Genomic DNA, 23,594 nt, shown 5'->3' with positions numbered 1-23,594 from the left:
GGAAGTGGGCGGAGCGGAGAGGGTAACCGGTGCTCCTTTCCGGTGTCCGGGCACAGTTGAAGAGGCGACCCAGGAACTGAGAGTCGTTCTTGAGGTGAGTTCGAGACGGTGTAGGAAGAGTGTTGCTGGGATCGCTTTCCTGCGGGCTAGAGGTCTGGGGTCTTGAGGGAGACCTGGGCAAGATTTTGGATTCCCGACTCCCTGTCGATCATTATTAATAGAGCTGTACGGGCGCCCCAAGTTTGAAGCTGAACTACACTCCCCTGGAGGTGGCCAACCGTCCATTGGTCAGTTCTCTCTCTCACTGTCACTATAAACTCAGCCAAGTGGTAGCTAGCAACGGCCAGTTCTCCGAGAGTTACAGTTCCGCTGTAGATGGCTATTTGCCGGCGGTCCCAAGGGAAACAGTGGACTGGGATTGCTGGGGGTCTAAGGAGTGGGAGTTGAGGGAAGAGAGCTCCTTCTCTGGTCTCAGTTTCCCCGACTGTGGTGGCACGGCGGGCGATACTAGATTGTCCAGTCGTCCATCGCCACCTTCTCTTCACCTTTCTGACAGTCCCTTCCCTCTCGGGGTGGGTACAGGGCTTCACGTTTTCCTGCGTGGAGCTTCCACGGGGTCCGGCAATCATACATTCACATTCTGATCGTGTGCTAATTCTGTGAACTTGGGGCTTGAGGGGGCCTTGAGGCAGTTGGATGTTAATGTTTTCTTATGAAGATGTTCAAACTTATATAAAAGTGAGAGAAGACATAGGAATTCCTGTCATCCAAATTTACCAATTATTATTTTGGCACTACTTGCTGTTTTTGTTTTTGTTTTTTTTTTGAGAGGGAATCTGGCTCTGTCGCCTAAGCTGGAGTGCAGTGGCACGATCTCGGTTCACTGCACCTGGTTCAAGTGATTCTCCTGCCTCAGCCTCTAGAGAAGCTGGGACTACACGTGCACACCACCACGCCCAGCTAATTTTTGTATTTTTTAGTAGAGACGGGGTTTCACCGTGTTAGCCAGGATGGTCTCGATCTCCTGACCTCCTGATCCACCTACCTCAGGCTCCCAACGTGCTGGGATTACAGATGTGAGTTACGGCACCCGGCGTATTTTTATTTTTTAACTTAAAGGATTAAAACAAATCCTAGGCATCATGACACTTCAGGATTGTCAAAAGACAAAATTACAACACATTTAGTGAGAAGATCTTAGTTGGCATTTATTTGTGAATCTAGAATGGGACATCAATTCTGGAAAATAGCACGAGTGTTCTCGATAAGCTGAGCAGAGGAGGAGGTTGTTTTCAGAGACAAAGGGCTGAGAAAAGCAGAAACAGAAAATGAAAAGCTAGTTGGTTAAATTGATTAACTTGATTAAATTTCTTAGTTAAGCTGGGCAAGGTGGCTCATGCCTGTAATCCCAGCACTTTGGGAGCCTGAGGCGGGCGGAGCACTTGAGGTTGGGAGTTCGAGACCAGCCTGACCAACATGGAGAAACCCTGTCTCTACTAAAAATACAAAATCAGCTGGGTGTGGTGGTGCGTGCCTGTAATCCCAGCTACTCGGGAGGCTGAGGCAGGAGAATTGCTCGAACCCAGGAGGCGGAGGTTGCAGTGAGCCAAGATCGTGCCATTGCACTGCAGCCTGGGCACAAGAGTGAAACTCTGTCTCAAAAAAAAATTATAAGTTAAGGGTTAAAGTAGAGGGGACTTCCTTTATCAGGTGGGCTAAAACTGGCCTGTTTGGGGATTTGGCTATTATTTCTCTCCTGATGTCTCAGAAGATCAGATGACAACTGAGTTTTGGCTTGGAAGCATGGACCTTCAGCATGAGTGACTCGCATTTTTGTTTGGTCTATTGAAGCTAGTGCAGGAGTTCGGTCCAAACCAATGGCCTCCTGTGAATTTTATCTACCAGGGTGCGTGTGTGTAAAAACCGGAAACACTGTTGACATGACTGCAATACTTTATCACAATACTTTTTAATCACACTTTACAAAAACAACCGTAATTCTAGGCTCCTGTCCACGAGTTGGTGCATAGTCAATCCAGGGTAACTGTGGGTTTGTTGGAATCAGGATGTAGTTAAGTGATTGCTACTGTCTTTGAAATCTCTCTTAATTTAGAACTGTTCCCCCTTCTGGCCCAGTTTGGTGGCTTTCACCTATAATCCTAGCACTTTGGGAGGCCGAGGCCAAGGCGGGTGGATCACGAGGTCAGGAGTTCAAGAGCAGACTGGCCAACATGGTGAAAACCCCGTCTCTACTAAAAAGTAGAGAAATCTGCTGGGCATGGTGGCATGTGCCTGCAATCCCAGCTACTTGGGAGGCTGAGGTTGGAGAACTGCTTGAACCGGGACCCGGGAGGTGGAGATTGCCGTGAACCAAGATCGCATTACTTCAGCCTGAGCTACAGAGCGATACTCCATCTCAAAAGAAAAAAAAAAAAGAACTGTTCCCCCTTCCACTCCAGTTTGTTTTTTTCTTGGTGAAATCAATTCAGTGAAGAAACTTAAGTCTAGTTCTGTTGATCATCCCACCATCTGAATTTGTCCGTTTGCTTTTTTTGTGGTCTTATTTTACTTGTTTCTCTTTTTTTATTTTAAACTATTTAAAAATAGAGATAGGGTCTTGCTATATTACCCAGACTGGTCTTAACCTCCTGGGCTCAAGTGATCCTCCTGCCTTGGCCTCCCGAAGTACTGGGATTACAGGTGTGAGCCATCGGTGCCCAGCCAGCCACTTTATTCTTTTGATGGCTGAATAATGTTCCTCTTGTTGCCCAGGCTGGAGTGCAATGTTTTGCTCTCGGCTCACCGCAACCTCTGCCTCCCAGGTTCAAGCAGTTCTCCTGCCTCAGCCTCCCAAGTAGCTGGAATTACAGGCATGTGCCACCATGGCCAGCTAATTTTGTATTTTTAGAGATGGGGTTTCTCCATGTTGGTCAGGCTGGTCTTGAATTCCCAACCTCAGGGCCTCCCAAAGTGCTGGGATTACAGGCGTGAGCCACCGTGCCCGAACTTCCACTTTTTACCTTTTATAAGTAACACTGCTAGCAACATTTGTATACAAGTTTTTGTGTGGCGTGAGCCACCGTGCCCGAACTTCCACTTTTTACCTTTTATAAGTAACACTGCTAGCAACATTTGTATACAAGTTTTTGTGTGGCGTGAGCCACCGTGCCCGAACTTCCACTTTTTACCTTTTATAAGTAACACTGCTAGCAACATTTGTATACAAGTTTTTGTGTGGACGATCTCGGCTCACCGCAACCTCCGCCTCCTGGGTTCTATTTTTATTTCTATTGGCAGTGGAATTGGTGGCTCAAAAGGTGAGTCTGTTTAATCTTTTGAGAAACTGACTTTTCCAAAATGGCTATACCATTTAACATTCCTACCACCAATGTATGAGGGTTCCAGTTTCTCCATATCTATACCAGCACTTATTATTATCTGTCTTTTTGATTTTAGTCATTCTAATTGGTATGAACTGGTATCTTTTACGGTCTTTATTGGCCATTTGTAGAACTTTGGAGAAATTTTTTTTTTTTTTTGAGACGGAGTTTCGCTGTTGTTACCCAGGCTGGAGTGCCATGGCGCGATCTCGGCTCACCGCAACCTCCGCCTCCTGGGTTCAAGCAATTCTCCTGCCTCAGCCTCCTGAGTAGCTGGGACTACAGGCACGTGCCACCATGCCCAGCTAATTTTTTTGTATTTTTCAATAGAGACGGGTTTCACCATGTTGACCAGGATGGTCTCGATCTCTTGACCTCGTGATCCACCCACCTCAGCCTCCCAAAGTGCTGGGATTATAGGTGTGAGGCACCGCGCCCAGCCAAGGGGTGTAAGTTTTTAATATATTCTCACTGCAATTCCCTTATCAGATATCCTGATTTTTTAAGAGGCAATGTCACTCTGTCACTCAGGCTGGAGTGCAGTGGTGCAGTGGCACAGTCATGACTCACTGCAGTCTCAACCCCCTGGGATCAAGTGATCCTCCTGCCTCAGCCTTCCGAGTAGTCACAGGCGCATGCCACTTTGCCCCACTAAGTTTTTACAATGTTTTTTTGTAGAGATGGGATCTTGCTGTGTTGCCCACAGCAAGTCCAAATCTGGTCTCAAACTTCTGGCTGCTGCTGGTTTATTTATTTATTTTTTGTAAAGTCACAGTTTCGCCATATTGCCCAGGGTGGTCTGGAACTCATGGGTCCGAGTGATCCTTTTGCCTTGGCCTCCCAAAGTGCTGTGTCCAGGTGTGAGCCAGAACCACCAGCAGATATCTTTTCTTTTTTTTTGAGACGGAGTCTTTTTCTGTCACCCAGGCTGGAGTGCAGTGGCCCAATCTCAGCTCACTGCAACCTCCACCTCCTGGGTTCAAGCAATTCTCCTGCCTTAGCCTCCCAAGTAGCTGGGACTACAGACGTGCACCACTATACCCGGCTAATTTTTATAATTTTAGTGGAGATAGGGTTTCACCCTATTGGCCAGGCTGGTCTTGAACTCCTGACCTTGTGATCTGCCTGCATCAGCCTCCCAAAGTGATGGGATTGCAGGTGAGAGCCAAAGCACCCAACCAAGGTATCTGACTTTTTAACTGCTACCTGTTTTTGTTCAGCTTGCAAACTAAGAATGGCTTTTAACATTTTTACATAACTGGTAAAAATCAAAAGAATGGACTTGGTGACCCATGACAATTATATGTGATTTTTTGTCAGAGTCTATAAATACAGTTTATTTTTATTATTTATTATTTATTTATTTATTTATTTTTTTGAGACGGAGTTTCACTCTTGTTACCCAGGCTGGAGTGCAATGGCGTGATCTTGGCTCACCGCAACCTCCGCCTCCTGGGTTCAAGCAATTCTTCTGCCTCAGCCTCCCGAGTAGCTGGGATTACAGGCACTCGCCACCATGCCCAGCTAATTTTTTATATTTTTAGTACAGACAGGGTTTCACCATGTTGACCAAGATGGTCTTGATCTCCTGACCTCGTGATCCACCCGACTCAGCCTCCCAAAGTGCTGAGATTACAGGCTTGAGCCACCGTGCCCGGCCCTATTTTTTATTTATTTTTTTTAGATGGAGTTTCGCTCTTGTTACCCAGACTGGAGTGCAATGGCGCGATCTCGGCTCACCGCAACCTCCGCCTTCTGGGTTCAAGCAATTCTCCTGCCTCAGCCTCCCGAGTAGCTGGGACTACAGGCGCACACCACCATGCCCAGCTCTTTTTTGTATTTTTAGTAGAGACGGGGTTTCACCTTGTTGACCAGGATGGTCTTGATCTCCTGACCTCGTGATCCACCTGCCTCGGCCTCCCAAAGTGCTGAGATTACAGGCTTGAGCCACCGCGCCCGGCCTTAAATACAGTGTAATTGGAACACAGCCAGGCCTGTTTGTGTGTCTGTGGCTCCTTTTATGCTACAGGGGCAGAGTGGAGTATTTACAGGGGCTGTGACTCTCCGGCCCTTTTTTGTTATTCCCTCCTGTAGAATCCGGAAACTGAATGTAACGGCTTGATTAAGTTTCAGTTCCGCTGTTGGGTGACTCCTTCAGAGCTGGCCCCTTCATTGTTGTGTACTGCCTAGGTGTCCGGTTTCAGGGGTGGTGAAATTCATCCAAACTTCAGGGAACGTTATATACTGAATGCCCCCCAGATTCGTCTGGCCCCAACATGATTATATTTGGAGGTAGAGCCTTCATGGAAATAATGAAGGTGAATGGGTGGGGCCCTGATTCATTGCTGTTTTTATGAAAGGAGGAGGCTGGGCGCGGTGGCTCATGCTTGTAATCCCAGCACTTTGGGAGGCCGAGGCAGGTGGATCACCTGAGGTCAGGCATTCGAGACCAGTCTGGCCAACATGGCAGAACTGTCTCTACTAAAAATATAGAAATTAGCTGGGCCTGATGGTGGATACCTGTAATTCCAGCTACTTGGGAGGCTGAGGCAGGAGATCATTGAACTAGGGAGGTGATTACAGTGGGCGGAGGTGCCGCCGCACTCCAGCCTCGGTGACAGAGTGAGACTCCTCAGAAAAGAGGAGACACCAGAGAGGTGGTTCCTCTGCCACTGAAGGCAGCCTCCTGCAAACCGGGAAGAGGGCGTCACCAGAACCCCACCATGCTGGCAGCCTGAATGCAGACTTCCAGCCTCAGAAACTGGAGGAAATCAGTCTATGGTTTGAGCCACCCAGAGTGGTATTTTATGGCAGCCGGAGCAGACGGAGACAGGCGGCAGCCATCGAAAACCACATCGTAAAGCTCCAACTATGTCTCTTCCCGTAGCAAGAATTAGCATCCTGTGAATATCCGGCCCCACCAGCCTCTCCCTTAATGCCATCCATCAACGGTCAGTGCCCGAGTCAACTGTTTCACCAGAGGTTACAAAAGGCGCTTCTCCTGTTCTTTCATTCCTCTTACACTCATAGTCTGAACACAGTTTGGTTTTTGTCTTGAGTCACGTCCAAGAAGCAGTTGGAGAGAGTGACTTAATCAAACTTATATTCTGAAAAGCCTCCCAAGGCTGTGGTCTGTCAAGGAACAGACGAAGGAAGAGACCAGTTTGTCCAAGCCTCCATTTTCCTACCTGTTAAATGGGCAAGGCTGGGTGCAGTGGCTTCATGCCTGTAATCCCAGCCCTTTGGGAGGCGGAGGCAGGTGAATTACCTGAGGTCGGGAGTTCAAGACCAGCCTGGCCAACAAGGCGAAACCCCGTCTCTACTAAAAATATAAAAAATTAGCCAGGCATGGTGGTGGGCACCTGTAATTCCAGCTACTTGGGAGGCTGAGGTAGGAGAATCGCTTGAACCCAGGAGGCGAAGGTTGCAGTGAGCTGAGATTGGGCCCCTGCACTCCAGCCTGGGCGACAAGAGCGGAACTCCGTCTCAAAAAAAAAAAAAAATTAGCACCAGAATCACTGGAATTAGTGAGATGTGGTGAGAGAGAATATGCTCCGGATTGCAAAGCCTGCAAATAAAGGAATGGATAGGCCTTTCTGTCTGCGATTGTGAGTTTCCGGGGAGGACTGACAGTTGTCACAGAGTTAAGAGGAATGTCTCCAGAGCCTGGCTGCCTGGGTCTGAGTCCCAGCTCTGCCTTATCCCAGCTGGGAGACACTGAGTCTGTCTCCTGCCCTGGGAGGCGGGGATGATGCCAACATCCGTAGCTCCCGCTCTGTGCCCGTTTCCTCTGAAATGCCGGTGACAGCAGATGGCAGCAGTTCTGCTTTCTATTTTGAAATTGGACCTACCAAAGAGACAATATAGCATGGGAGAGCTTGTTCAGGAGTTTGTAAATCCTGAACCTGGCTGTTCTTCAACCCTGGGTTGGAGGCACTCATGCTTTCTGGTCTCAGGATCTTAAAAATCATTGAGTTTTAAAAATCAAAGAGTTTGCCGGGCGCAGTGGCTCACCCCTGTAATCCCAGCATTTTGGGAGGCCAAGGCAGGCAGATCACTTGAGGTCAGGAGCTCGAGACCAGCCTGGCCAACATGGTGAAACCCTGTTTCTACTAAAAATATGAAAAATTCGCCTCGGGATTATTCTTTATTATCACACAGCAAAGTAAAAAATTGCTCCCTTAGCCTGTGACCCAGTGGGTCACACCTTTAATCCCAGTAGTTTGGAAGCCTGAGGCAGGAGGATCACTTCAGGTCAGGGGTTTACCAGCCTAGGCAACATAGTGAGACCCCATCTCTACAAAAAAAAAAAATTAAATTAGCTTAGCTATTGGGAAGGCTGAAGTGGGAGGATCACTTGAGCCCAGGAGGTCAAGGCTGCAGTGAGCCACGATGACACCATTGCACTCCAGCCTGGGAGACAGAGCAAGGCACTGTCTCTAGAAAAATTAATTAAATTTTATGCTGGGTGCGGTGGCTTATGCCTGTAATCCTAGCACTTTTGGAGGCCTAGGTGGGTGGATCACCTGAGGTCGAGACCAGCCTGACAAACATGGAGAAACCCTGTCTCTACTAGGGTGTAGCCAGGTGTGGTTGTGCGTGCCTGTAATCCCAGCTACTCGGGAGGCTTGAGGCAGGAGGATCGCTTGGACCCAGGAGGTGGAGGTTGTGGTGAGCCGAGATCACGCCATCACACTCTAGTCAGGGCAACAAGAGTGAAACTCCGTCTTGGGAGAAAAAAAAAAAAAAAAAGAGTTTTAAATGCTCCCACTATAGTTTCTCTCATTTTGGAGGGAAAATGTCCTCATCTATGTAGAAACCCCAGTTCTTGGCCACAAAACAGCAAGCAAGCTCGTCTCTGGGAAAGCAGAGGTGCCAGAGCCAAATACCGCAGAGGGTCACGGCAGTTGACAACTAAGAATAGAGTGGGGAATGTGTCCGTGCAAAGGTCAACATGACCTTCATGAGTGGCAGTTGGGGGTGCTGGGGAGCGGGTGGCAGGTGAGCGAGGGGAGGCAACAGGTGCTGGACGCTCACTGAGAAGCTTGTGGGTCAGGGGAAGTCGGAGGAGGAGCCTGGCGGGTAGAGGGGAGCCTGGGTGAAGTTGGCGTGTTTGATCAAGGCCCCCTTCTGCCAGCAGCCCTGGTGGCCTCCAGGGGCACATTGATGGAGAAAGGGCATGTGGGAGCTATTTAGGGTGATAGGAAGGTTTTGTATCTCCACAGGGTCACGATCACAACGGTGTATACATTTGTCAAAACGCATCTAAGCTGTAAAGTCCTTGCGTTGTAAATATACTTAAAACCCTAAGAGTGGCTTCCGAGAAGACGCCAGTAGGGGGAGAGAGAGCTCCGTAGCTCCCAGAGGTTTGTGTGTTTCAAGTTGTGAATGGGAAAGGCAAGTTTTTCAAAGCAACCAGAAGGGGGCGATAGAGATGACATTGCTTTCTATAGAGGTGGGACCCTTGGTCGTGCTCTCCGCCCCAACTTCTGGATCCTACTTGCAGCCTACTTGAGAGGAGGAGACAATTGTTCCTGAATGCAACTAATGTGTGTTATGTGGAGCCTTCTGTCTGCAAGTGTTCTTTTTATTTATTTACTTATTTTTTGAGACGAGTCTCTATCACCCAGGCTGGAGTGCATTGGTAGAATCTTGGCTCACTCCAACCTCCACCTCCTGGGTTCAAGCGATTCTTGTGCCTCAGCCTCCCATGTAGCTGGGATTACAGGGGAGCACCACCATGCCTGGCTAATTTTTGTACTTTTGGTACAGACAGGGTTTCACCATGTTGGCCAGGCTGGTCTTGAACTCCTGACCTCAGGTGATCAGCTTACCTCAGGTGTGAGCCATGGTGCCCAGCCTGCAAGTGCTCTTTGGTTTGTTTGTTTGAGATGGAGTCTTGCTCTGTCTTCAGGCTGGAGTGCAGTGGTGTGATCTTGGCTCTCTGCAACTTCCATCTCCCAGGTTCAGGCAATTCTCCTGCCTCAGCCTCCCGAGTAACTGGGACTATAGGCTCATGCCACCACGCTCAGCTGATTTTTGTATTTTTAGTAGAGGTGGGGTTTTACCATGTTGGCCAGGATGGTCTCGATCTCTTGACCTTGTGATCTGCCTGCCTCGGCTTCCCAAAGTGCTGGGATTACAGGTGTGAGCCACGGTGCCTGGCCCAAGTGTTCTTTAAAATGTATCATTGTATGCACCTGTAGATTTCCTGTGCCTACATGGTATTGAGGTCTCAAGCATTATGATTTAAAGATCCTCACATGATGCTGGTCTGTTGCATCTGGGGGCTGTCAGTCACCCACCTTTGAGTACATTCGGCAGCCTTCGAGTCTCCTCTAGGATAAACAACACCGCTGTGAAAATCCTGGCCCATGCTCCCTGCAGATCTCTCTGGGAATGACTCTGGGGCACGTATACCCCAGTGCAGAATCACGTACACCTACATACACCTGCTTGCCAAAGTACTGCCAGCCTGTGTTCCATGTCCCCAGCATCATTGCCTAATGGTTCCTGTGATCCCCACAGGGCCACCAAGCTTTGATCTTACCCATCTTTCAAGATTTGGCTGGCCAGCCTGCTGATACGTGTAAACTATCACTGTAGATTTCATTACAGCATCTCTCCATATGTGTGTTGGGCTTTTGAGTTTCTTCTGCCTCTTCATAGCTTTCGCTCACTAAGTAATTTTGTCACCCAGGCTCCAGGGCAGTGGAGCAATCTCAACTCACTGCAGCCTCAACCTCCCCAGGCTCAGGCAATCCTGTAACCTCAGCCTCCTGAATAGCTGGGACTGTAGGCATGTGCCACCACACCTGGCTAAGTGACTTCTGTAGTTTTTGTAGAAATGGGGTTTTGCCATGTTGCCCGAGCTGGTGTCCATCTTCTGAGCTCAGGCGATCTGCCTGCCTTGGGCTCCCAAAGTGACAGGATTACAGACATGAGCCACCAAGGCTGAGGCAGGAGAACTGCTTGAACCTGGGAGGTGGAGGTTGCAGTGAGTCGAGACTGCACCACTGCACTCCAGCCTGGCGACAGAGCGAGTCTCCATCTCAAAAAAAATTTTTTTTTTATTTGTAGAGATGGCCGTCTAGCTATATTGCTTAGGCTGGTCTTGAACTCCCAGACTTATGCAGTGTTCCTGTCTTGGCCTCGCAAAGGGTTGAGATTCCAGGCATGAGCTACGGCCTCCGGCCTCTTTCACTCATCTTTCTGTTGCAGTGGCTGCTACTTTCTTCTTAATTTGCCAGAGTTCCGTGCACCATCAGTTCTGTTATAATGCTTATTTTGAAAATGTGAATTTATTCCAATGCAAGTGATATATTTGGGCACAATTTGAGCATAATGCCAATTTCACATTTGCTTACACACATCCAAGGTGAATCCAGGAAACTGCTGTAAGTGTGTGTGGGATACACAAAGCACCCATACGTGCCACTCCTACCAAATATCACCTCAGTTCCCCGGGTGTTAGAGCCGCACCCGTCCACATCTGGTAGTAGGACTTTCCATCAGATCTCAGATAACCCTGCTTCCACCACATCACAGTAATTCACACGGTGCTCACTCCACCCCACACCCATTGCCACAACAAACTTCAAGTTTTTGTTAAGGTCACGTGCTGTGTTTTTTGGAGTATGTTGGTATGTCTTAACCACCTCACCCGTGTGAAACTGTCCTCTCCTGGGCCGAGCGCGGTGGCCCACGCCTGTAATCCCAGCACTTTGGGAGGCCGAGGCAGGTGGATCACGAGGTCAAGAGATCGAGACCATCCTGGTCAACAGGGTGAAACCCCGTCCCTACTAAAAATACAAAAAATTAGCTGGGCACAGTGGTGCGTGCCTGTAATCCCAGCTACTCAGGAGGCGGAGGCAGGAGAATTGCTAGAACCTGGGAGGTGAGGGTTGCAGTGAGCTGAGATCGCGCCATTGCACTCCAGCCTGGGCAACAGAGCGAGACTCCGTCTCAAAAAAATTTTTTTTTTTTTTTTTTTTAAAGATGGGGTTTCACCATGTTGGCCAGGCTGGTCTTGAACGCCTGACCTCAGGTGATCCACCCACTTCGGCCTCCCAAAGTGCTAGGATCACAGGTGTGAGCCACCTAAATCACTTAAAAACATTTTTTAAGGCTGATCAAGTGAAGCAGTGGAAGTGGAGAAGTAACAAATCTGCAACTGGTTGTGATGGATTATGTGTAAACACCGCTGCGCTCAGCCCAGCCTCTAACCATGTTTTAAATGCACATACCCTTTTTTTTTTTTTGAGACGGAGTTTCGCTCTTGTTACCCAGGCTGGAGTGCAATGGCGCGATCTCGGCTCACCGCAACCTCCACCTCCTGGGTTCAGGCAATTCTCCTCCCTCAGCCTCCTGCGTAGCTGCGATTACAGGCACATGCCACCATGCCCAGCTAATTTTTTGTATTTTTAGTAGAGACAGGGTTTCACCATGTTGACCAGGATGGTCTCGATCCCTTGACCTCGTGGTCCACCCGCCTCAGCCTCCCAAAGTGCTGGGATTACAGGCGTGAGCCACCGCGCCCGGCCTGCACATACCCTTCGATCCAGTGATTCCACTTTTAAAATTTATCTTAAAAGCAGGGTTGGGTGCAGCGGCTCACACCTGTCATCCTAGCACTTTGGGAGGCCAAAGCAGGACCCCTTGAGTCGGGGAGTTCAAGACCAACCTGGACAACATAAAAGGACCCTGTCTGGGTAAAAAATTAGCTGGGCATGGTGGTGCATGCCTGCATTTCCAGCTACTTGGGAGGCTATGGTGGGAAGATCACTTGAGCCCAGGAGTTTGAGGCTGCAGTGAGCTCTGATTGTACCACTGCACTCAGCTTGAGTGGCAGAGTGAGACCCTGTCTTAAAAGGAAGAAAAAAATAATTTTTCTGAAAACATCCTTGTGTACATGCTAGACATTGCATACCAAGCTGCTTTGTCGTCATAATGGACAAGGATTTGACTTACTTCTGTCCCTCCCTCCCTCCTTCCACCTCGCTCCCTCCTTTCTTTCTCTCTGTTTCTTTCTTCCTCTAACCCCCGGGGAACTGTGGTGACATCCTTGTCCATATGACAAAGCAGGTTGGTATCCAGTGTCTAGCATGCATACCTGTCACAGGCATCAAGTCCAAGGCTTGCGTCCATGCAGGGGTGACTCTGTAGCAACACACAGACCGAGGACATACCTGCCAGACTGATGGGAACTGGTTGCTAAGAAGGACTGGGGATTCCTCACCATTATTCTTTTTTCCTTTTTTTTTTTTTTTTTTTTTTGAGACGGAGTCTCGCTCTGTTGCCAGGCTGGAGTGCAGTGGTGTGATCTCAGCTCACTGCAACCTCCACTTCCCAGGTCCAAGCGGTTCTCCTGCCTCTGCCTCCTGAGTAGCTGGGATTGCAGGCGCTCATCACACCAGGCTAATTTTTGTATTTTTTTTTTTTTGAGACGGAGTTTCGCTCTTGTTAGCCAGGCTGGAGTGCAATGGCGTGATCTCGGCTCACCGCAACCTCCACCTCCTGGGTTCGGGCAATTCTCCTGCCTCAGCCTCCTGAGTAGCTGGGATTACAGGCAGGCGCCACCATGCCCAGCTAATTTTTTGTATTTTTAGTAGAGACAGCGTTTCACCATGTTGACCAGGATGGTCTCGATCTCTTGACCTCGTGATCCACCCGCCTCGGCCTCCCAAAGTGCTAGGATTACAGGCTTGAGCCACCGCGCCCGGCCAATTTTTGTATTTTTAGTAGAGACAGGGTTTCACCATGTTGGTCAGGCGGGTCTCGAACTCCTGATCTTGTGATCTGCCCACCTCGGCCTCCCAAAGTGCTAGGATTACAGGCATGAGCCCCCGTGCCTGGCCTTCATTTCTTTTTTGCTTTATTTTCCTTCCTTCCCTCCCTCCCTCCCTTCTTCCCTCCTTCCCTCTCTCTCTTCTTCCTCCTCCCTCCCTCCTTCCTTTCTTTCTCTCTCCTTTCTTTCTTCCTTTTTTCTTTTGAGACAAGTTCTCACTCTGTTGCTTAGGCTGGAGGGCAGTGGCTCCATTTTGGCTCACTGCAGCCGTGACCTCCCAGGCTGAAGCCATTCTCTTGCCTCAGCCTTCTGAGTAGCTGGGATTACAGGTGTGCACCACTATACCTAGCTCATTTATGTATTTTGTGTGTGCGTGTGTGTGTGTGGAGACAGGGTCTCACTATGTTGCCTAGACTAGTTTCGAGCTCCTGAGCTCAAGTGATCTGCCAGTTTTGGCCTCCCAAAGTGCTGAGATTACAGGCGTGCACCATAGTGCCCAGCCAATTTGTTTTTATAAAACATGTATGGAGAAGTACAGAAAGCATAACGTCTAACCCAGTCAGTTTCAGAGCAAACACACCCATGTAACCAGTACCCAGATCAAGAAACATTCCCAGCCTCCCAGAGGCTACCCGTGCCCCTCCCAGTCACCCCACCTTCCGCCTCCCAAAGGCCTGACTTTTTTTTTTTTTTCTGAGACAGGGTCTCACTCTGACTCCCAGGCTGGAGTGCAATGGCCCAATCATGGCTCATTGCAGCCTCGACTTCCCTGGGCTCAGCCAAGTAGCTGTAGTACAGTCTTGAGCCACCGCGCCCGGCCAATTTTTTGTGTTTTGATAGAGACAGGGTTTTACCATGTTGGCCAGGCTGGTCTCAAACTCCTGACATCAAGTGATCTGCCTGCTTTGGCCTCCAAAAGTCTGGGATTACAGGTGTGAGCCGCCGTGACCTGCCCTCGGTGAAGTTTTAACGTGCGTTTCCCAGGTGACCATATTAGCTTCCTATCATTGCTGTCGCAAATTACTAATTTAGCTCCACAGTATCTCACCTCACGGAGCCTCTGGCGTACTCGTGGGAGAATGAGAATGACAAAGGCAAATAACGTCTTAGTATTAAGATAACAGTTTTGGCCGGGTGCAGTGGCTCACACCTGTAATCCCAGCAATTTTGGAGGCTGAGGCAGGTGGATGACCTGAGGTTAGGAGTTCGAGAACAGCCTGTCCTGACATGGTGAAACCCCATCTCTACTAAAAATATAAAAATTAGTCAGGAGTGGCGGTGGGTGTCTGTAAACCCCCCATCTATTCAGGAGGCTGAGGGAGGAGAATCATTTGAACCCAGAAGGCAGATGCTGCAGGAAGGCAAAATCATGCCACTACACTCCAGCTTGGGGCAACAGAGCAATACTCTTGTTTCATAAAAGTAAAAATAAAGAGACTGGGATCATATAGTGGTTCGTACTCTGCATTGTGACTGCAACAACCTCGGTTCGAATCCGAGTCATGGCACCAAAAGAAAAAAAAGTATTAAATAAATAAAAATAAATAAAGAAACAACCCAGGCCGGGTGTGGTGGCTCACGCCTGTAATCCTAGCCCTTTGGGAGGCTGAGGTAGGTGAATCACCTAAGTCAGGAGTTTGAGACCAACCTGGCCAACATAGTGAAACCCTGTCCCTACTAAAAATACAAAAATTAGCCAGGTATGGTGGTGCGCATGTGTAATCCCAGCTACTCGGGAAGCCGAGGCAGGAGAATGCTTGAACCTGTGAGGTGGAGGTTGCAATGAGCCAAGATCACGCCACTGCACTCCAGCCTGGGTGACAGAATGAGACTCTGTCTTAAAAAAAAAAAATTCCAGATGCAGCTGATGAATGGATGAGTAAAATGTGGCTTATCTACACAGTGGAATAGTAGCGATAAGACATAATGAAGTACTGACCAGCCTAGCCAGCATGGTGAAACCTCATCTCTACTAAAAATACAAAAAAATTAGCCAGGCGTGGTGGCATATGCCTGTAGTATTAGCTACCTGGGAGGCTGAGGCAGGAGAATGGCTTGAACCCAGAAGGTGGAGGTTGCCGTGAGCTGAGATCGCACCACTGCATTCCAGCCTGGATAATAAAGCAAGACTCCGTCTCTTTAAAAAAAAAAAAAAGAAGAAGAAGGAATGAAGTACTGACACATTCCACAAAGCAGATTACAGTTGAAAGCATGCTTAATTAAAGCCGCCAGACATAAAAGGACAGTCACCAGGCATCCTGGCGAGCACCTGTAACCCCAGCCGCTCCAGGCTGAGGTGAGAGGATCCCTTCCAGATTGAGAGGTCAGGGCTGTGGTGTCCTGTGATCACACTGCACTCCAGCCTGGGCAACAGAGCAAGACCTTGTCTCAAAAAAAAAAAAAGGGGGTCCAAAGTGGCTCCCGCCGGAGGTCATGGCGCTCGCGAAGGCGAGGTCATCAGTTCAAGGCTAACCTGAGCAACCTCATAAGCTCAAACTGATTGGCAAAAAAAAAAAAAAAAACAATCTAAAAGGACAAATATTGTGTGATTCAACTTATATAAAATGTTCCGAGTGCCAAGTCTAGAGAGAGACAAAATAGCTGAGTGGTTGCCCGGGGCTGGGGTTGGAGAGAGAACTGCCAGTGAGTCGCTTTCTTATGGGGGTGATGAAAATGTTCTGGAATTAGAGTTTTAAATACATTGAAACCACTTTATTTGTATTTATTTTTTTTTAGGTGAGCAGAGGCTTGCCCTGTCTCCCAGGCTGGAGTACAGTGGCATGATCTCAGCTCACTGCAACCTCCGCCTCCTGGGCTCAAGCAATTCTCGGTGCCTCAGCCTCCCTGGTAGCTGGGATTACAGGCAGGTGCCACCACACCCAGGTAATTTTTGTATTTTCAGTAGAGGCCCAGTTTTACCATGTTGGCCAGGCTGGTCTCAAACTCCTGACCTCAAGTGATCCACCTGCCTCGGCCTCCCAAAGTGCCGATTACAGGTGTGAGCCACCGCACCCAGCCTAACACCACTTTCATAGTGTGAATTTTACAGTATTTGAATTATGTCAATAAAGTCATTTAAAAGGCGGGGTTGCACTCGTGTGGGGAATGGTGGCCAGAGAGGCATCAAAGTAGGGTGGCAGAATGTTGACAGCCGCTGGACCCCAGGATACAGGTACACAGGGCTTCCTTACACTATTCTGGTTTTGTATGTGTTTGAAAACTTACAGAATAAAAAAGTTTTACTTTTTGAATTGAGCTCCAGGGTTCCGGGGCTTTTCTTCCTTTACCTGCAGTGGGAGTGGCAGTAGCTCTTCCCCTAGACACAGAGCCCTACTCTGACCTGCTCTCTGATTGGCTGATCTGAGATGCAATCAAAGCCACTATATCCAATCGCTAGTGGATGATTCAAGCTGGGCTAAGTGCCCAGTCTTGAGCCAATCACCGGGCTTGGCCACAATCAGAGCCTGCAGCTATGGGAGGGGAAGGGAAGGTGGAGTGGATTCATCAGTAGTGGCCCCCTTGGCGTCTTTTTTTTCCCTTCTCCATTAAATGGCACATCCACCACCCCAGCTATTCTGAAGTAGTGCCTAGAATTTGAATCCTGGTCTCCCGCCCTCTTACCTCCAAAGAGTTTTGTTGTTAAAGGTGCTATTTTAGTATCTAAATGAGTCTAGGTGAGTCTTCAAGGAGGACTTCCTGGAGGAGGCCTGTCGACCACATGCCCTCCCTCTCCTCCACCTCACCCCATCTCCGCCTCTTTCTCCATCTGATCGAGGAGGCAGATCAGCTCTGAGGGCTGTGGAGGTCTTCCCTGGGCTGCCTGCCTCGGGTCGCCACAATCCTGCAACTGTCCCCTCCTCCCCAGGATGACACGGCACGGCAAGAACTGTACCGCGGGGGCTGTCTACACCTACCACGAGAAGAAGAAGGACACAGGTGGGGACTGGGCGGGGTGCTTCCTCTGTGTCCCTGTCTCTCTCCTGCCCCCAACATACGTGGATGGCCCGGTGATCCCGCGCCCCCATGTGGCCCGGCGCTGTGTTCCCTGCCTTCTGCGCATGAACTCACTCCTCCCAACAGAGCATCAGGGAGGGCCCTGTTGTTACCCCATGTTCCAGAGGAAGAAACTGAGGCCCAAATAGGGACAGGCACTCGAGCTTGGTAACAGCCAGAAGAGTGGAGGGGAGTCAGCGGTCAGCCCCTCCACTGAGCTGCCACTCAGTGACCAGGCCTGTCTGCCTCTCACTTACGCTCCAGGGTTGACACCTCCCTGTGGGTTCAGCCTGTGGCCCCAGCACACAGACAACAGCTTCTGACTGCCTGTTTCTCTCTGTGCCCCCCACCCCCACCACTGTGTTGTCTCTGTGCCTCTCTCCCGGGCTTTGGAGAGGGGCAGGTCTCCTGTTGCTCTGCCCCTCCGTCACTCTGCCCATCTCTGTCCCCAGCGGCCTCAGGCTATGGGACCCAGAACATTCGACTGAGCCGAGATGCTGTGAAGGACTTTGACTGCTGCTGCCTCTCCCTGCAGCCCTGCCACGATCCTGTTGTCACGTGAGCTGGGATCAGGGGTGGGAGGGTCTGGGTGGGGAGGGCAAGGGAACCACCAGGAGGAGGCTTTGTGTGTGGGTCTGGCCACCAGCACAGGCAGGGAACCCTGGAGAAGTAATTTATCCTCAGAGCCTCCGTGTTCTCACCTGAGACGTGGGCATGATCCTACTGTCTGTTTTGTAGTGTGGAACATATGGAAAGGGACATGTTCCCAATGGGGTGCAGGGCTCTTGGAGCATTGCCGAGGCCACCACAGAAGGTCTTCGGGAGCACTTACCATGACCTTCCTCTGATAGCAGTGCAAAGGCTTAACAGGTGCTGAGTCCAGGCACTAAATATGTGCTCAATTAGTGGTATATTTTATAGAAGACTCTAATGATCAGTGCCCCCAAGGCCACCTTCAGGTCCTCCTTTTTTTTTTTCGAGATGAAGTCTTGCTATGTCACCCAGGCTGGAGTGCAGTGGTGCGATCTCAGCTCACTATAACCTCCGCCTCCCAGGTTGAAGTGATTCTCCTGCCTCAGCCTCCAGGGTAACTGGGATTACAGGTGCCCACCAACACACTTGGCTTATTTTTGTGTTTTTAGGAGAGACAGGGTTTCACCATGTTGGTCAGGCTAGTCTCAAATGCCTGACCTCATGATCCGCCTGCCTCGGCCTCTTTTTGAGACAGAGTCTCACTTTGTTGCCCAGGCTAGAGTGCAATGGTGATATCTTCGCTCACTGATCTGACAGGCTCAGGTGATCCTCCCACCTCAGCCCTTCCGGCGGCCCTCTCCCCCCCCCCCCCCCCCCCCGAGTAGCCGGGACCACAGGTGTGCACTACCTCACCTGGCTTTTTTTGTTTGCTTTTTGTAGCGAGGGGCTCTCATTTTGTTGCCCAGGCTGGTCTCGAACTCCTGGCTGCAGCAATACTTGGCTCACATTGTTGCTGGGAGAATGAAGCACTTTCCCTGCAACTCTATTGGGAGAGGACAGCTGGAGGCTCAAATCTGGTCTCTACTAGATTCTGCCCCATGTGCCTGTTTCCTTTGCTGATTTTAATCTCCATCCTTTCACCATGAGGATAACAGCTTTGCCGAGTTCTCAGTTCCAGCAGATGACTGGACCCGGGGCTGATTATGGTGGCTCCTGCCTAAAATCCCAGCAAGTTGGGAGGCTGAGGCGGGAGGGTCACTTTCTGTCTTATTGCACCCTTTCTTTGCAGCCCAGATGGCTACCTGTATGAGCGTGAAGCCATCCTGGAGTACATTCTGCATCAGAAGAAGGAGATCGCCCGGCAGATGAAGGTGACGAAGTTGGGGAGAGGGAGGCCCAGGCAGGCAGGAGCTTTGGAATCTGAGCTCACAGGCAGAACCATTCGGGGCCCTCCACTCTCAGTTCCTTTTTCCCTCTGGGCCTTTGCCCATGCTGTTACCTCTTCCTAGTGCACCGTTCCCCTCCGGCTGCCGCTAAATCCCCCTCGCCAGAGTGTGGCCAGGTGCTGCCTCCTCTGAGCTCCTGCCAGTCCCTTGGATCTGCCCCAGTCACCTCTTCTCTTGGCACTTGGCATAGCTGTAACTCTCCATGCGGCTGTCTGACACATGCCACTTCCCCCCAGACTGCGATTCTTCCCACCCTGTGGCCTAGGTTCTTAGTAAAGGTGAGCTAAACGGGCCGGCGCCATGGCTCACGCCTGTAACCCCAGCACTTTGGGAGACTGAAGTGGGTGAATCGCCTGAGGTCAGGAGTTGGAGACTGGCCTGACCAACAGGGAGAAACCCAGTCTCTACTAAAAATAAAAATTAGCTGGGCATGGTGGCGTGTGCCTGTAATCCCAGCTACTCGGGAGGCTGAGGCAGGAGAATCACTTGAGCCCAGGAGATGGAGGTTGCTGTGAGCCGAGATCACGCCACTGCACTCCAGCCTGGGCAAGAGTGAAACTCCCTCTCAAAGAAACAACAACAAAAGATGTGCTAAATGAATCGACATCACCTCATTTTTCTGGGCCTGTTTCATCATCTGTAAAACGGGCTGACAGGGCCAAATCAGAGGCCGCAGCAGGGCACCTGGGAGGGGCACGCAGGTGAACATTCTCAAGGTGTTTACTGGGAGTCTGGCCTGGCCTTCCATGTGCAAAGCCATTTGATGGGTAGGAGGGGCCCTGTTTACCCCCATGTTTGAGGCACAGTGCGTCTGTCCCCCTCTTCCCCTGCCTGGATTGCTGATGCTCAGGAGACACTACAGGTCATGTCCTTGTTGGGCTTTTTGTCCTGAGCAAGTGGCTCCCCCTGTGCCTATGTCCCCCCCACAACCTGGTGGCCCTGTCAGAGGCCCTCCTGCTCATCTGTCACCATCACCCCTCCTCACTCAGCTGCGTGGCTCAGGGTGGTCTCGCACTGCAGCACTGCCTGGGCACCTACTGTGTGCCAGGTAAGGCTGAGCACGGGACATGGCTTCACTCCTCACGTCCGCACTCACTGCCCCGCCGTAGGCGTGGGCTCCTCAGCATTCCCTTAGATCTGGAGTTGCTTCCGCTGTCCCACACGGGGTCTGGGGCATGCACTGTATAATTAACCTAATTGGCCAGCAGGTGGCATTCATTGAACACTCAGCTGAGTGCCAGGTGAGGCTCTCTGTGCTTTAAACACTCATCTTGTGTAACCCTTCAGTGAGCAACCGACGTAGGTCGCCATTGTTAGCCCGTTTTACAGATGAAGAAACTGAGGCCTGGAGAGGTCATAGTGCTCACTCAGGCCACAGAAGTGGGCTTTGAGTCCTGGCATTCTGGATGTACAGCGCAGTAAGGTTCCCGCCCAGGCGGTCATCACCTCTGACCGCCTCTGTCAGAGGGTCCCCTGTGTGGGCCTCAGTTAACCTACCTGTGAAATGGGAAGAAGTGAGCAGATGCTCAGCCCACTTTCCCCTCGCGGCAGGCCTATGAGAAGCAGCGGGGCGCCCGGCGGGAGGAGCAGAAGGAGCTTCAGCGGTCGGCCTCTCAGGATCACGTGCGGGGCTTCCTGGAGAAGGAATCGGCCATCGTGAGCCGGCCCCTCAATCCTTTCACAGCCAAAGCTCTCTCGGTCACCAGCCCAGGTGACTCGGAGTGGGCTTGCGGTGGGGTGGGGAGCGGAGAGCCGCGGGCTGGGCATCTGGGGGCTGGGCAGCATCTTAGTCCCTTCCTTCCCCCACAGATGATGCCCAACCGGGGCCCAGCGTGGGTCCCCCAAGTAAGGACAAGGACAGAGTGCTGCCCAGCTTCTGGATCCCGTCGCTGACGCCCGAAGCCAAGGCCACCAAGCTGGAGAAGCCGGTAAGCACCCACAGCAACCCCCGCACCCACTGTGCCAGAGCGCCAGGATCCTCCAGCGTGCTCCCCTTCCTCACGGAGACCGTGCACCCTCCACCTGCGACAGCCCTGCCTGCTGAGCCCTCCTGTCTCTGCCCCTTGCAGTCCCGTACGGTGACCTGCCCCATGTCGGGGAAGCCCCTGCGCATGTCTGACCTGACGCCCGTGCACTTCACGCCACTCGACAGCTCGGTGGACCGCGTGGGGCTCATCACACGCAGCGAGCGCTACGTGTGCGCTGTGACCCGCGACAGCCTGAGCAACGCCACCCCCTGCGCTGTGCTGCGGCCCTCGTGAGTCACCTGGGAGGGGAGGGGAGGGGAGGGAAGGGACCACCCAGGAACCTGTGGGGAGGGCCGGCCCTGGGGCCAGTGTGTCTCCGGGATGGCCTCTGATCGGAGTCTCCCGCCCTCGCCCTCACCGCAGTGGGGCTGTTGTCACCCTTGAATGCGTGGAGAAGCTAATTCGGAAGGACATGGTGGACCCTGTGAGTGGAGACAAACTCACCGACCGCGACATCATCGTGCTGCAGCGGGTGAGGGCCCCACCCCTCCCCTTCCCGGAGCTCTCCAAGGCCCCGCCCCCTTCCTCCTGCTCTCCTAGGCCCCGCCCCTCCCTGCCCCCAGCCTTCCTAGGCTCCACCTGCGATCGCCTTGCCTCCGCCCCAACTCCTACTCCTTAGCCGGCAACCCGCTTCACCTTGACCCACTTAGGGATCCCCACCACTTCCTGGAGCCCCGCCAGTCACCCCTGGGCGGGCCTCCACCTCCCACTTCTTTCTACCTCCCCCAGGGCGGTACAGGCTTCGCGGGCTCCGGAGTGAAGCTGCAAGCGGAGAAATCCCGGCCGGTGATGCAGGCCTGAGTGCGCACGGGAGACCAAATAAACCAGCTTGGGTGCGCAGAAACGTGGCGCCTTCATTCGCGGCATGGGCGCCCCGGGGACAGGGCAGGCGAGGAAGCCGGGCGGCGCAGGCAGCGCTCCAAACAGCACACGCTGGAGTTTGAAGAGGGGGCTAAGCATATTGAACGTGGTCCCTTTTTTTAAAAAGTATTTTTTTGAGATCGAGTTTCGCTGTTGTTACCCAGGCTGGAGTGCAATGGCGCGATCTCGGCTCACCGCAACCTCCGCCTTCTGGGTTCAAGCAATTCTCCTGCCTCAGCCTCCTGAGTAGCTGGAATTACAGGTATGCGCCACCATGCCCAGCTAATTTTTTGTATTTTTAGTAGAGAGGGTTTCACCATGTTGACCAGGATGGTCTCGATCTCTTGACTTCGTGATCCACCCGCCTCGGCCTCCCAAAGTGCTGGGATTACAGGCGTGAGCCACCGTGCCGGGCCAATTTTTTTTTTTTTTTTTTTAAAGACGGGGTTTCACCATGTTGGTCAGGCTGGTCTTGAACTCCCGACCTCAGGTAATCCGCCCGCCTTAGCCTCCAAAGTGCTTGGATTACAGGCATGGGCCACGGCGCCGGGCCTTGAACGTGGTCTCACGTCAAGAGCAAAATCTAGCCGGGCGCGGTGGTTCTCGCCTATAATCCCAGCACTTTGAGAGGCCGAGGCTGGTAGATCACTTGAGGTCAGGAGTTCGACACTAACCTGGCTAGCATGCTGAAACCGTCTCTACTAAAAATACAAAAATTAGCTGGGTGTGGTGGTGCATGTCTGTAATCCCAGCTACTCGGGAGGCTGAGGCAGGAGAATCTCTTGAATCTGCACTCTAGCCTGCTTAATGAGAGAGACTGTCTCAATCAATCAATTAATCAATCAATCCCTAGAGTCCTTTGTTAGGGCTCCTGGAGTTATGCCAAGTTTGAAGTACAGGAAATGCCCAGGAACGTGTCTTCCGGGCTGCCATGTGATTCGACCCACAGAGGAAATGAAGTTTTGTGAGAAAGCGCACAGCACCCTGACTGGGAAAGGTGGTCAGGAGCGCCGCCCTGCACCTGTGGCTGCTTGAAGGCGAAAGGAAGAGGAAACCGCAAGTGCAAAGGGCCAGAGGCAGCAACACACTTTGCAGATTTAAGGAGCAGAGGACGCGCAGGGGAGAGCGGGGGAGACAGGGCAGAGTGGAGACCAGGAACCGGCGCCAGCTGGTGGCGTCAGACTTCACTGGGAATGTAAGGGCTGCCCTTACGGCTTCGTTTTTAATGACCATCGAGTCACAAAAGCAGCAGCTGGACAGTGTGAAAAACAGCACAGAGACAGCAAATATGAAAGCAATAAAGAGCGTGCCTGCCTTGCTGAGTGATGCCACCTCGGTTCTGTCCTTCTTGGTCTTTATGTGAGCACACGAGGTGTCAACCAAAGCGAGATAGCAGCACACACAGCGGCCTGAGAGAGCAGTCCCCCACCCCCCCACCACCCCGAGGCTGCAGTGCAGCGGTGCAATCACAGCTCACTGCAGACCCCCAAATAGCTATGACACTTCTATTTTGAGACAGTCTTGCTCTGTTGCCCAGGCTGGAGTGCAGGGGCGTGAGCTTGACTCACTGCAACCTCCAACTCCCAGGCTCAAGCAGTTCTCCTGCCCCAGCCTCCCGAGTATCTGG

At 51.4% G+C, this 23,594-nt stretch overlaps 1 protein-coding gene across 3 annotated transcripts; it reads left to right on the top strand.

Moving 5' to 3' along the window:
• The first annotated feature begins 52 nt into the window (after window positions 1-52).
• On the top strand, window positions 53-23,298 carry NOSIP (nitric oxide synthase interacting protein). Of its 3 annotated transcripts, XM_054249516.2 has the most exons (10): window positions 53-94; window positions 15,904-16,050; window positions 17,033-17,103; window positions 17,613-17,718; window positions 18,923-19,004; window positions 20,631-20,790; window positions 20,889-21,007; window positions 21,149-21,336; window positions 21,470-21,578; window positions 21,836-23,298. In XM_054249516.2, exons 3-10 carry the CDS (start codon window positions 17,034-17,036, stop codon window positions 21,905-21,907), a joined length of 906 nt encoding a protein of 301 aa, XP_054105491.2. In that variant the 5' UTR covers window positions 53-94; window positions 15,904-16,050; window position 17,033; the 3' UTR covers window positions 21,908-23,298. The 3 variants fall into 3 exon arrangements, with proteins under 3 accessions (XP_054105491.2, XP_008986660.2, XP_035140167.2); XM_008988412.5 differs by lacking the exon at window positions 15,904-16,050; XM_035284276.3 differs by lacking the exon at window positions 15,904-16,050 and having other exon boundaries at window positions 53-287.
• The last annotated feature ends 296 nt before the right edge of the window (window positions 23,299-23,594 follow it).

This window comes from Callithrix jacchus, chromosome 22, assembly GCF_049354715.1.
Source record: "Callithrix jacchus isolate 240 chromosome 22, calJac240_pri, whole genome shotgun sequence".
NCBI classification, from domain to species: Eukaryota; Metazoa; Chordata; class Mammalia; order Primates; family Cebidae; genus Callithrix; species Callithrix jacchus.
This window is presented reverse-complemented; position numbering and strand designations above follow the sequence as displayed.

Coding starts and splice junctions, on each gene's coding strand:
- NOSIP (XM_008988412.5), top strand. CDS start 17,034: ATGACACGGCACGGCAAGAACTGTACCGCGGGGGCTGTCTACACCTAC. Junction 17,719..18,922: donor TGCCACGATCCTGTTGTCAC/GTGAGCTGGGAT, acceptor CTTTCTTTGCAG/CCCAGATGGCTACCTGTATG. Junction 21,579..21,835: donor ACATCATCGTGCTGCAGCGG/GTGAGGGCCCCA, acceptor TACCTCCCCCAG/GGCGGTACAGGCTTCGCGGG.